The sequence below is a fragment of the Rhagoletis zephyria genome, unplaced genomic scaffold (genome assembly GCF_001687245.7).
Source record: "Rhagoletis zephyria isolate East Lansing unplaced genomic scaffold, Rhagoletis_zephyria_1.1 Rzeph_scaffold_02976, whole genome shotgun sequence".
NCBI classification, from domain to species: domain Eukaryota; kingdom Metazoa; phylum Arthropoda; class Insecta; order Diptera; family Tephritidae; genus Rhagoletis; species Rhagoletis zephyria.
The window spans coordinates 25,475-39,749 of NW_016160060.1; the positions used below are offsets into that span (position 1 = coordinate 25,475).

Here is a 14,275-nt window from a genome sequence, read left to right on the forward strand (position 1 = left end):
CCATTTGTCTCACAGTGTTATCTAACCTTGTATTATTGAATCGTGCATGTACGTATATATGTATGCGTTTGTGTATACACATAGCCATATGCTTATACAGACCCTGCAGTAAAGTTAAGAGACAGTCTGACAAAGCGCTAGTTCCGAACTATATATCTCAGAACTATCTCTGAACTAGTGCAAAAGGAATGCAGAGCGGGACAGTTGAAAATTGTGTTGTATATGTGCAAATGCTCACTAGTCGTACAATACGAAAGTAGTTCAGCGAGAAGACCTCCGACTCAACCATAGTTGGTCGCGACCAGTGTTGGCACTAATCGATTGATTTTTTAATCAATTAGTTAATTTGATTAAATTCAATTGAATTACAGTTAATCATAGTTTAATTTAATCTTATTAAATAGTTGATCGTAACCGTGATTAAACAAATTAATGTTTAATCATTAACCCCTAATTTGATTAAGTAGGTTTGGTGATTAATTAATTTATGCTGGAATTGTCTTTTGCACACAAGGTAAGTTAATCGGGTATGGCTAAGTCGGTTTCCCTCATCAATCTAAGCAATTTGGTGTGCATTTTGATTGTGATCTATTACCAGCAGACGTTATGAAAACTAGGTTTTATATCTCTCTGCACATGTGCCATGGGTTGTCAAACTTTCCAGTTTATGTTATACAAATTATAATTATTATTTGTTTATAAAAGTATTATTCGTTTTTCATAAGCATCAAACAGAAAAGAATAACCGTATATGGTGTTTAAATTTAAATTGCAGACAAACTAGACCACTTAATCAGATTTTTTTAAATCGGATTACCGATTGATGATTAAGATTAATTAATCGTAATCACAACCGACGATTAATGATTAAAAAAATTTAATCAATAATCATAAAGATGATTACGATTAATTAATTTTAATCTTTAATCGCGATTAAAATTTTAATCGTTAATCAGATTAACATTTTGCCAACACTGGTCGGGACCCTGTGGGGAAAATCTCTAGTCCTGAACTGGTGCGCCTGTAGTACGTTTAGACCCAGCACTCTCTCTTTTGCATACAAACAACTGGCGAATTTAACATGGCGATGTCCAAGGAAGTGTCAATTGCCCCCCGCTGCATCCCATTTTCGATAGTTCCGAACTAGTTCTAAATTCTATAGTTTCGAACCAGTTTTAAAATCGCCAGACGAAAGAAAAAAGTATCATGATTTTTCAATCTTTTCGGTTCTTCCGTGTGCGATTTTACATTATTTTCAAAGAAATGTTTTTTCAATTTGAAATTAAATTTGCTTGAGTGATTGTAAGAAATGTACGTTTACATACCTTTGGCTGTAGCTGACTTTGCAGAGGTGCTCGCTGTTATTGGTTAGATTCCAGACGGTCCCAAGATGTTAATATGTTAACACAAAGTTTTGTTTTGTATTACCAAACTATGAAATAGCATCTGCGAAGTGCAGAATGAAAGTGTATTTGAACGAAAAAGCCGCCAAACACATATCTATGCAAAGTAAACAAGCCCCCCGCTGCATCCCTTTTTCGATAGTTTCGAACTAGTTCTAAATTCGACAGATAGGATCTAGTACGTCCTGCGTCCCTTTTTCTATAATTCCGAACCACTTCTAAATTCGTCACTTTAGATATAGATTTCTAATGAAAAAAGAGAAATAAACTAGTTTTTTTAAGAGTCCTACATTTCACTGACTTTGAGCTGGTGGGGATCTACTTACTATCGGACTGGTTCGTTTATGGCGATAAAGATCTTGTACGGAACTAGAAATTTTATGCGCCAGTCCGCGCTTTCCCTGCAGGGGCGTTCAAATCGCGGTGGAGGCAGTTGTGAGTTTTAAAATTTAATGAATTTTTGTTGCGTGCAGCTTACAATATTTTTTTTTTTATAAAATATGTAACAACAACGGAATCTGTAAAAGAAAAGAAAAAACGAAAAAAATTTCCAAAAATCGAATCGCAAACGTTTTCTTATAAAGAAAACTGTCCAAAATGGAACCGGTTAAAAACTGGTTACAAAGTAATGCACTGGGCGACTATTGCCACCGCCAATGACATCGCCGTGTAAAACTGGACAGTTGAAAGCATTGCTTATTGAGCTAGAACTGGTACTGTCGGCCAAATGGTCTAGTTCTACGCTAGTTCTAGGCTAGTCAGATTTTGTACAGGGCGACGTAAGCACGTACATATGCTGGAATTAGGGCGGTTCGAAAAAAAGTAATATTTAGGCTGAAGGCCTAAACATACTATAAAGAAGCAAATTTAGTTTAGAAGAAAATAGGAAATTTTATATTTTCCCCCCAAATGGGGATTAATTTCTTCCGGTTTTTCTTCTTATTCTACTCAGCTAAGGCGGTATCTAATCGCGCTGTCACAATTGATACCACCTTGTATTATTGCATCATGGGTATTTGCTAATTTTATTAGCTATATAAGATAGTAATTGTTGATAATACACTGATTTGTTGATTCCGGGCACGAAAAGTGATTTTTGCGTTCCTCACGCTCTGGGCACTTTAGCACGGGTTGACACATTTTTGACACTTGTGAGAGAGTAACTTATTTTTACGCTCTTATTACCGAAGCAGCCCGGAAAGCGTGTGGAACAAACCTAATAACTCGCATAAAGCGGAAAATTGGTACAGGCCCATCTACAGTATTGCCGTTGAGAATTTCCAGAAAGGAACAAAAAGGTGTAATTGACGAAAAAAGGGACCCCATATTATTTCAGTCAGGTTATCAATTCGTTGGAATATACATATGTATTATTATATTTGCTTTTCTTTCCCAAGTCAAAATCAAATTTTCTGGCTGACGTTTGTAATATCGGCGCCATGACGAAGCATAAAGAAGAAAAATGCAAGCAATTTTGTACCACATGGAATACTAGTGGTTTAATTATTTTATTTAAACAAGCTTATTTACATCGAATATAACTCCAGATTGTTATTAAAAATAAATATGTATTGCGTACGTGAGACGGCGCATAACTCGAGAATGGGTGGTCCACTTTGAGCTATTTTTTTGGTGTGTTTGTTTGCCGTGTAAATTTTTTGCGGTACCATTTACAGTTGATGAATATGAAGAAGCAATTTGTTTGTAGAAAAATTATGAAATTTTGATTAAAAAAAAACGACAAATAAAAACATTTGGAGCTTACCTTTCTTTCGCGATTTTAGCTCGATTGCTTCGAATATGGTAATTCGAGCTCTTTAATGTTGCACTTTTAGTGTTCGGGGGAGTTTATGCCGCCGTCAGAATATTAAATACTGGCACACAGGGAATGTGACGTACATCGTCAAATGGGAAGTGCCGTAAGTTTGAAATTACATCGCGCTCATTCGGGGGTGTAGGTCAATACCTAAATACCTTTGTTAACTCATTTACCAGAACCATTGAGCGCCTTACTTTACAGCGACTGACATAATCAATAGGTATCTATCCAAATTAGAGTGAGAGAAAGTTTTTCTTACAAAACCTATGGAGCGGCACACACTTTTTTCTCAATTGCTATTACGAATGGCTGCTTCTCAACCAGTCAGATCTGTTCTAATTGGTTTACGGGCTTTAGCGTTGGCATTTGTTTGACAGAAGGAGCGTTATAATCATGATAAAAATATAGTAAGGTAGAACCGCTGAGAGTCACTTTTAAAATTCTTGACGTTTCCAAACAATTTAATTTTTAAATTTACTCACAAACTCACACACACATTTTCATTTTCAATCTCAAGCAACAACAATTTCGAACAATTTCATTTTTTTATTTTCACTTTTATATGATTTTAAAATGTTGGCAAACTTCAAAAAAAAATCATGGCCGACAAATTGAGAGAACGGTTCTACCTTGCTATATTTTTATCATGGTTAAAAGTATGCTTGCTACAATGAACGTAAAAAATTTGTTCAAGGTCAAAGGTCGCATAAATTGCTTTTTCGCAGTTTTCAGCAAACCGGGAAGGTTTGTCACAAAAATAGGTGAGACGAAAAGGTAGATTGTATCCTTGAATGTCTCACTTGACCGGGCTAAGTATATATAGTATGCTTTGGTACGAGTATAATAATAATGTATGTATATAATAAATATGATTGATGATGACCATAATGATTTGGCAATGTGAAATCCTATTTTAACAAGTTACAAAAAAAATTACAAAGACACCAAAGTGTTGTGAAATTCATATCGGTAAAATACATTTATTGAATAAATCATGAATACTGCGTTCGTATTCCAATTGTGCTGCATACTAATTGTATATGTATTTACATTTATATGTTTGTATGGATTAATAAATGTACATTTGTTTGATTATTTTTAGAGTTTTGGTTTAGCAATGCGTAAGTATTGTACATATTTAATACCTGATATATTATTTTCCGAATATCAAGTGAGGGACATTACTTTAATACAAATAGTATCTATGTAAAGTATGCGTATGGATTTTTAATATTTTGTATTAGCAATGTTGAGTGGTAATGCACTTGTTTATGCATGTTTCCTTGCAGTAGTGTATTTATAAGTTGTGTGTGTATTAAATTAACTGACAGGTTATTTTACTACAGAAATTATACATTATACTTATTATCTAGTGAGATTTAGAATTGAATAGCAAATTTTGAAATTTCGACTAACTACATATCCGATTTCGAAGCAAGAATTCCATTCTGTTTTTTTTTTAAAGCGTTTTAAAATTTATACATACATAGTTTTATAAAAAATATTTCATCCAATTCTCGAAAGGATTTGTTTATAAATATGTATATTACAATCCAACGCTTTGAATACTTTGATATAAGAATAGGTACTACATATGGATGTAGATGTTTAGCACATCAATGTCACACAGTTGAGAAATTCTTTTCCAAATAAAATTGCATAAACGAATATTTAATTCGTAGTGTCAGAGAATTTATTTTCGTATCATTGGTTGCAAACAAATATGTTTTGTTACTATTATTTTATTATTATTTTAAAGTATGTACATACATATGTATGTATTGCAGAAGCTACATACTACATATGTATGTATGTAACTACGGTTATTATTGAGTGGTTCTGTAAGTATTCTCTATTCCTAATATGTATGTTTTATAATTACGTTTTTTTAATTACATAAATAAAATGGATCGGAATAAGAGTTTTAAAACCTAGCATTGTAAAAGTATTTAAATACAACGTTATCCAGATTTTCGTTACCAAAGAAAGTGTTAGATATAAGTATGTAAATTTACTAAAAATTAGAATTCCCAAAATACAACAATTACTGCAGTAATTAAAACTTACTAAAAATTACTTGTAATGTAAATATACCCAGCTTGGGTGTATATACATGCATCGTGCAAAATTATTTATTCATCCTCCATAGAGTGGTGTTGTCTAGAAACTTTTATCGAGTTTGAGTTTAGCTTAATACCAACTTTCCAAGCAACATCTCTCTGTAACTGTGAAAATGTACAAATATACAAATCATGTGATCCCTACTTAAAATGCCTAGTTTATAAAATAACTCCATACATTTTCGATGAAAGGAAAGCTTAATAAGGGACTCCATTAACATATTAGTTGCATTCGCGTATTGTTAGTTTTTCATAATTTGATAACTGATGCAGTCCAATAACACCATACGTAATAGGGCCATATGGTCTTATTTCAATTTTGTTTTGGAAATAAAACCATATGAAGTTATTTTCAATCCAGAAGTGAATTAAAGTCGTATTCAAAGTTGTACAAATGAGTAATAAAGTTATAATCGATTCAACTAAAAATTCGTGTCTGGCCACACTGTTTGTGGATCACACATTTTTTATGTTAACCCAAATCGACCCGTGTTGTCATATGGCAACGCGAAAAACATCATGTATGAGAGGATGTAAAACAAAAACCTTACCTTAAAACTTAAAAATGCTGATGCCAGATAAAACTTTGCAGCTTTGCAAAGCATTTATAACTTTGCCAGCAAACCGCCAGATGCAAAAGGTATGCCACAATGAACGCCAAGAAAACAATTTTGCACTGCGTTTTTATTCGTCAGAATTACTGTGGATTTTATACATTTTGCCTTAAAAATATCAGCAATGTAATTAAGCATCATGATAAAAACATAGCAAGGTAGAACCGTTCTCTCAATTTGTCGGCCATGATTTTTTTTTTGAGTAAATTTAAAAATTAAATTGTTTGGAAACGTCAAGAATTTCCAAAGTGACTCTCAGCGGTTCTACCTTACTATATTTTTATCATGTTAAGCATTATGTTTCTACATGAAAACTCGAATTTGGATGAAAATAAATAAATAGTAAATCGGAGAAATGAGGACTATACATATATACCTTTTTAAATGTTCACAGCTCATAAATAATAAAAAATCGGAGCAATATTTTGTTGTAATTTATGGCAAAAATACACAACAAATACACGGGTAATTTTGTGTTAATACATATTTGAAGAAATCGTCCGATATATTCGGCATTAACATTCATTACCATATTCGGTATTAATTTCCATGCAATCGTTCTTAAATAAGAGAGTTCTAGTTACACTAATTGTGCGTGAAAAAAACGATATTTCTAAAAATATAAAAAAAGAATATGTTCATCCTAATACTTTTATATACACCCAGTGCCAAAACCAGGAATGCACTCCTCCGAGATTTCCCCTAAAATTTAATAAATTTCATGATTAGTAGTTTTGCACAAACCGAATAAAATTAATTTTAGTTGGTAAAAAATAAAAGAATTAAGCTACAGTTAGTAAAACTTGTAAGTTTTTCATAAAAAATTAAAGATTAAAAATAATGAACGAATACTAAGCTTTAAGAGACTGGTTTTCAGTATGCCATATTTCATGGACACAGTTTTTCGAAATACTTTGACACAACTTCTTGCTTAGTTCAAAAAGTGAGAGGCATCGCATGTAGACGACTGAAAAACTGTTCTAATTTAAATCCATTAGTGCACTGATTTTTACTCCCATTAAAAAATGAAACTTTAGTTATTTACCTACAAGGTCATGTAAGCCAACGAGAAATGAAGGATCTTGAAATGTCAGTAAGGTTACTCTGGCTCTCAAGGCCCCATATATACATACGTATGTTGCCAGTGAATTTGACGTATTGAAAACAAACCTTTAGTTTTCCAACGTTATTTCGTTCTTCTAAAATTCGATACAATTGAGGTGTTTACAGAAATTTTAATTAAAATTAGTGCATAAGGAGATGCCTTTGTTTTGGCACGCGGTGCAGTATAAAAAAGTATGTTTATTTTTATGTACATTAATATATGGTTTTTAATATCATTTTCTAATAAATATGGCGGCATATCTATAAAAACCCCTTTTAAATTTCACGCCTAATAGAAAATTTAATTTTTTTTTTTTCGAGAGGATCCGCAAGAATTGACTGATGATACAAATATTATTATAGATCTACTAAAATTACAAGCTTATTTCATCTTTCTTTCATTAAAATTATACACACATTTTCTAAGGCGCAAACAAAAGTTTGATATACATAAATATAGCAAAACTTTAGGCCTCATTAAGCTTAATACTTAGAATCACTGATTTTTTTCCAATATTAGCTGTAACTTTAAACCAATAATTAGCTTATTTTAAACGTTGTGTAACATTTGCCAAGGCGACAGCGAACGCTTGTAATGCGGAAAACGGATATTGAAAATCTAGTGTGTATGCGTTGCCATCGATTCGTCCGAACTGCATAACCTATACAAATTTCGATTCCAATGAAAGAATATTAATAAAAAAAAACATTTTATAGTAGGAGAACCGACAAGGGCACGACCTTCCACCAGCTGTTTAATGAATCAAATCTACTTTATATGAAATTTAACGTGTTAGGAAATACATATGTATTTCGCGAGTGGGTTGACTGAAAAAATCCTGGCCAGGATATTTTTAATTAAATATTCAAAAATTGTATTCAACAATTCAAAAACTGTTTTTTTTTGTTTGAATTTGGCACTCACCTATTTAATGAACAAATTATATAATGAAAGTGAAAAAATGGGTTGTTTATTTTTTTCCCGGTCTACCTATCGGGTTGGCATGTTTAAACAGGTAAGTAATTCTAGTAATTTTCACTCATCTGTTCAATGAATAAATCTTGTATCAAAATAAAGAAAATTGTATTGCGAACACGAGGATAGGAGGTCCTGCGAAAAATCTGACCGAAATTCCGGTTGGCGGGCCCTTTATGAAATGCTATAAACATTGATCTCAGTATTGGAGTCAAACTTTAATTTAATTAAAATTGGCACAGCACTGACTTAAATGTCAATATTTACTTAAAAAATTTATTTAAAAACATTTGTACATTTTAGTGCGAATAATACAGTAAGTACATATATAGAAACGAATCTAAGTTATTATAGTAAATACATATTATCATATACATTTTATTTCAAATGAAATAACGAAACTAAAGATTGTAGAGTTTAAACATTTTTTGGATTTCTTTAACCAAATAATATATTATAAAAACTCTTACTAAAAAATTCGCGTCAATGCAGCATGGAAAACTTGGACGAATTTTTAGATAAAAGTCCACTTTCGCATGTGTTATTATTAGTTTTTTTTCTATAAATATTATTTTGACAAATGAGAGCACGCTGTCAATTTCAGGACTTGTGAGTGAAATATCGGAATCAATTATGTTTTCTGTTTTTTTTTAGCTATTTTTGAACAACCATGTTTAGGTTAATAGCTATCCATGCTTTTAAGATCTATAACTAAATGGATTTATTGGTGATCAAACGCCCTTAATAATAGAAGATATTTTAGAAATAACAGAAGAAGAAGCCAAGGATGAATTTTACGAATTCGAAGGTCAGAATTTTTCATCCGATGAATCGTATACTGAATAATTTGAAATAAATGAAAATTTACTTAATTGAACTAAACAATATTTTTTGCTTATTTTTATTTTTTGGTAAATTTTTAAATTTATTTTTACTGGTATCACTGTTGCTAAAATGACACAAAAAACGCTGACACATGTAAACATAGCTTTGGGTCGTGGATTGCGGATGAGTACACCATTTTTCTAGATTAGGCCATTTTCGCACTATATTCATTTTAAGTTTGCATTGCGAATAAAAAAAAAAGATCATGGAAAATGTTACTCACAAGCTATTTATGAGTATGGCCATGAACGATATGGCGTATGAGTAACACTATTTCTCTCCTATTTCATACAAAAATTTATTCCACATTTTCATTTTACCATTCACAAATTGTTTATTTATCCATCGATTTTCATCGTTAGTAGCTTGATTTTTTTTGCAAAGGAGTAGATTTCAATACATGTGAAAAAATAGAACAAAATTTTTTTTTTTAATTTTTTCCTTCTTAAAATTTGAATTTTTTAATAAAAATTAAAATAATTTGGGAAAATTACCTGATCTAGAAAAATGGTGTACAGATCCGCAATCTACGACCCAAAATTAAGTTTACGCGTCTCGGCGTTTTTTGTGGCATTTCAAAAGTTGAGATTTTCCTTATGGTGTATTTTGATCTAAAAGCTCGCCAACCGGAATTTTGGCCAGGTTTTTCGCAGCCAACCTTATATCCTCGTGTTCGGAATAAAATGTTCTTTATTTTGATAAAATATTTATTCTTTAAACAAATGAGTTAAAATTACTAGTATTGCTTACCTGTTTATACCTGCCAAGCCGATAGGTAGGTAGGCCAGGAAAAAAATGGACATTTCATTTTTTTTCACATTCAAATGAGTGTAAAATTAAAAAAAAAATAAATTTTTGAATATTTAATTAAAAATATCCTGGTCAGGATTTTTCAGACAACCCTCTCGCGAAATATTTCCTAAAACGTTAAATTTCATACAAAATAGATTTCATCCGTCAAACAGATGGGTGAAGGGCGTGCGTTTGTCAGATCTTAGACAATTATGAGGTGTATGTATTTATTACCTGTTTACCACGAAACTCAATTTGAAAATTCTTTGCAGATTCTTGTGTAACACGCCCTCCAAAATCCAACTGATACACTTGGCTCATCTCATTCCACATCGGCGCTTTATTATGCATAACAAATTCTCGTCTCACTGGAGCTGGATTTGAATAGATGGACGAACCGTTTGGCTCGATTTTTCCACGTTTTAGCTAAGAAATTATAGTAAGTATATATTTTATTTGGCGATTGAATACACATGTATGTATATATAATAGGGGGTTCGTCTAAATGCGTAAACTAACTACGTAAATGTAACTACGTAAACCCAGGCCCGTCGGAAGGGAAAAGGTCAAAATTTCTACGTGCTACATTGAGTAAAATTTATTTCAAGAAAACTCAATTAAAAAACAAGAGTTTTAAAAATTTTTTAATTATCTTCAAAATAGTTTCAAACTAAAACTTTCTTTCTCACTTATCATACTTTTTCAATGAACTCAATTTGAGATTTTAAACAGATGGAAACTTCTTACATGTAGTTTTGAAATCAAGCCCTTTCGATACCCATATTGTAATAATTAATTTAAATTATTGAATAGTTTGACATTAAACTTTTAAACAGTTGGCAACCTTTTTAAACCTCTTCCGCCTGACACTTATGTATATTGTGATACATATTCAAAACAATTTCGATTCATACCAATATATACTAATATATATTTTGAAAGCCGTTTTTTTTTGAGTTTACAAAGCTCGAAATATGAAATCAATCTTATACTCATGGAAAATTATATATATATAATTCTTCTGTAGGTGTGCTTGTGAGTGAAATCCTCCTAAATTAGGGATGCAAGTCAAAAAAATACATCGATGTTTTTTTCCATTTGATGCATCGAAGTATAGCATCGATTCATGTCGATATATCGTATATAAACATCGATAGTTTCGATGCATCGAATTAAAATAGGTTTATTCGCGTATTGACAGCTATTTTTGCTTGCAGCGATTTGCCAGCGAGAAAAAAAGCTGATCAAAGTCATCTGTTTTCAATTCATGAAAATATGGAAATTAATTTTAGATTTAGATTTAGTTTTATTATTATGATGTTTAAGTTTGAAATAACTTATTAGAACTGGAAATGTATCAGAAGAAAGCTAATACTCATATACTCATGTTTGCTTAGCAAATTGCTTTAGAAAAACTTTTAATTTATATTCTTTTCACGTTTTCTGTTTTATGCTTTTGTATGTAAACAAAATTTCGATCAGCTGTACTAAAAACTTGCAAGTTTTTGCTAGTTTTGCCTTCGCGTACCCGCGCTAACATTTCTCTCTTTGAGAGAGATCAGATAAAAATTCATTCGAATTTTGCTGTTGAGAGTTTTCGGCTGGAAGAATACGCGAACACACCTAATATCAACAGTTTCTCTCAATTGAAAATATACCTCAAGAGAATGAAACAATCGGAACTTCGATAAATGTTTAAGGGCCGGTTTTACAATGCAGTTTTTAGCTGAACTTAAGTTTTACTTAAGATTTTGCGTTTCATCAACCACTTAGGTTAAACTTAAGTCGCGGCCATCGGCGACTATAAGCAAACTAAGTCACAAAACAGCTGATTTAGCAAACAGATGCTTATGATAAATTTTGATTGAGAAGCAAAACAATTTGTTGGAAAAGTTGTTGCATCGAAAAAAATACATCGATGTATATCGGAACGTCCAAATCGATATTTTTTCTGCATCCCTATCCTAAAGTCCCGGATTTTTAACAAGTTCTTTGTAGTGTAGTTTCATAATTTCACCAGCCAGTTGGCGCTGGAGTTAAGTTATTACTAAACATCTTATTTATGATCCACTTTGGCTTATATTCAATATATGTATTGGTAACCGTAAAAGCAATACTGCTGCAAAAAAGAGCTGCCAGGTGGCGCTGGAGTCATTATGAATAATCGCCAAGTTACAAAAGGTGCCGTGAATGTCAGATTAAATCGACATGTTGCACCATTGAGTATATCGAACTCTTGTGTGTTACGATTGGCCCAATGGATGTGATTTGGTAACATTATTATGTGTTATTATGCTGCATACGGAGACACCCGGGGTTCAGTTGTGCAGGGGTAAATCTAAAATCACCACCGATAAATCAACCGCCAGATCCATTTCGTGCCTTTTACTATAATAAATTCAAGTAACAAAAATAAGATTTCACTTAAATTGCTATAGTGAAACTTAAATACTTTTAAGACATTTCGTCTGAAATAAGTCTTTTTATATTCGATTTCTGTAGAACAATTATACGCATCCATTTTGAAATCGCCACCAACTACACTATAAAGTTTCTGGGGCAAATTCACTATGGAACCGAATCATTGTTGCCGTCAGGGAGTGAAGAGGAAATGTTCTTCAAATTTGTTTCGTTTTGCGAATAACCGTGCTATGAAATGCTGCACAATTAGAGAATTTCAAGAACTTTTTCACAGACACAACACTTCCGTTAGCTTATTTAAGGCGGTCAGGTCAGAAAAATGTGACTCAATGTCCGAGATCTGAAGGGAAAAGAAAAAAAATTACGTATTTTCGAACGAATTTCCGTCAGCCCTTGCCAATTTTGGTTTAGAGACAAACCGGTTTCGGTGTTGTGCCATCTTCAGTATAATTTTTCGTTGACACAAACATTTGCAAGGCTCTACTCGTAAGCGTCACTCTATGAAATCGTTTTCTCATTATTAGTAACGTGCATGAGTGCGCCAATGAACTTTACATTTGACCCTGGTAACTTACGAGTACAGTGTTCAAGGAAAACATTTTTTAAACAAAGTCTATGTTAACACAACGGAACTCTTGGTACCAATAACGGTACATACATATGTATGAATGTTATAATTTTAAGCTCAGAGATACGTTCTTCAATAGCTTACAATTTTCTATTATTAATGCCGGATCACATATGTACATATTTATGCATATTGTATATGTAGGTTGTAGGCATATGCACTAACATACATACATACGCATACATATGTATGTGCATACGTACCTTTTGAAGTAGTTGTGCCTTTTGGAATGTTTCCAAATCACGATATTGTTTATTGTAATTGGCGCCGCCGTTTTCTTCGCCTGACCCATTTGTTCCATTGCCTTCATCATCTGAACTTTCTATGAGACATTGTTTTTTACGATATCGCCGATTAAGCAGAGGCGAATTTAGTATGTGACGAATGGGGGAGCTACTTTGGTGCTTGTTCTTTTTGCTGGCAGCTGGCGAAGCTGGAGAGCTTCGCGGCAGGCGCTGTGGCGTAGCAGGCGGTGTGAGACGACCTTCATCGAGGTCGCGCAAACGGCTGATGATATTCTCTAGGGTTGTAAGTGCCTGCAAAGTACATAAATACATTTGAATAGGTGCCAATGAGGATAGATAGTTTAATATTAAAGCTACTTGGTACATATGTATGTATGTACAGTAGCGAAAGCATAAATACACTGAGAAAAAAAGCGCGTTGTAAAAAAGGGTTTTTTTATTACCGTTTAAAAATTTTCGTATTTAAATCAAGTGAAAAGTGTTCAAAATTGAATATTTCCATTATACATACACTACGTATAATGAAAATATGCAATTTAAATGCGCCTGTATTAAAATGAAGCATTTTTCACTGCACGGATGGCGTTTTGCACGTCTGGGATGCTTTTTCATATGTAATTATATATATACATATATAAATTATAATTAAGTATATGTACCCTGCAAAAAATTGTGGNAAAAGTGTTCAAAATTGAATATTTCCATTATACATACACTACGTATAATGAAAATATGCAATTTAAATGCGCCTGTATTAAAATGAAGCATTTTTCACTGCACGGATGGCGTTTTGCACGTCTGGGATGCTTTTTCATATGTAATTATATATATACATATATAAATTATAATTAAGTATATGTACCCTGCAAAAAATTGTGGGATTAATCTCTAAAGAGAGTATTCCGAGATTACTCTCAATCGGGTACAATTGGGCATTAATATGACATGATATTATCGGTAAAAACAAGGGCTACGTCTGTTCTGCCTTCTCGGGATTGGATAGAGAAGCAAAGCGAATGGGTCTGGTGGTGAACGAGGACAAAACGAAGTATCTCCTGTCAGCACACAAACAGTCAGAGCATACGCGTCTTGGCACCCACGTCACTGTTGACAGTTACAAGTTTGAAAAAGTAGACGACTTCGTTTATTTGGGAACCAGCATTAACACCAATAATAATGTCAGCCTTGAAATCCAACGGAGAATCACTCTTGCCAACAAGTGCTACTTTGGGCTGAGTAGGCAATTGAGAAGTAAAGTCCTCTCTCGT

General features: G+C 32.7%; 1 protein-coding gene across 2 annotated transcripts in view; it reads right to left on the reverse strand.

Annotated features, from left to right (window-relative positions):
* Positions 1–7,038: 7,038 nt before the first annotated feature.
* The window catches only part of Tusp (WD40 superfamily protein Tusp), a 33,156-nt gene continuing 25,919 nt past the window's right edge, over positions 7,039–14,275 (reverse strand). The window contains exons 11-13 of one of the 2 annotated variants that reach the window (XM_017622936.1): positions 12,966–13,298; positions 9,948–10,139; positions 7,039–7,722 (exon numbers count right to left, since the gene is read on the reverse strand). In XM_017622936.1, coding sequence (XP_017478425.1) covers positions 7,606–7,722; positions 9,948–10,139; positions 12,966–13,298 — 642 coding nt within the window. In that variant the 3' untranslated portion in view covers positions 7,039–7,605. The remainder of the gene's footprint in view (positions 7,723–9,947; positions 10,140–12,965; positions 13,299–14,275) is intronic. The other variant, XM_017622935.1, reaches the window with a different exon arrangement.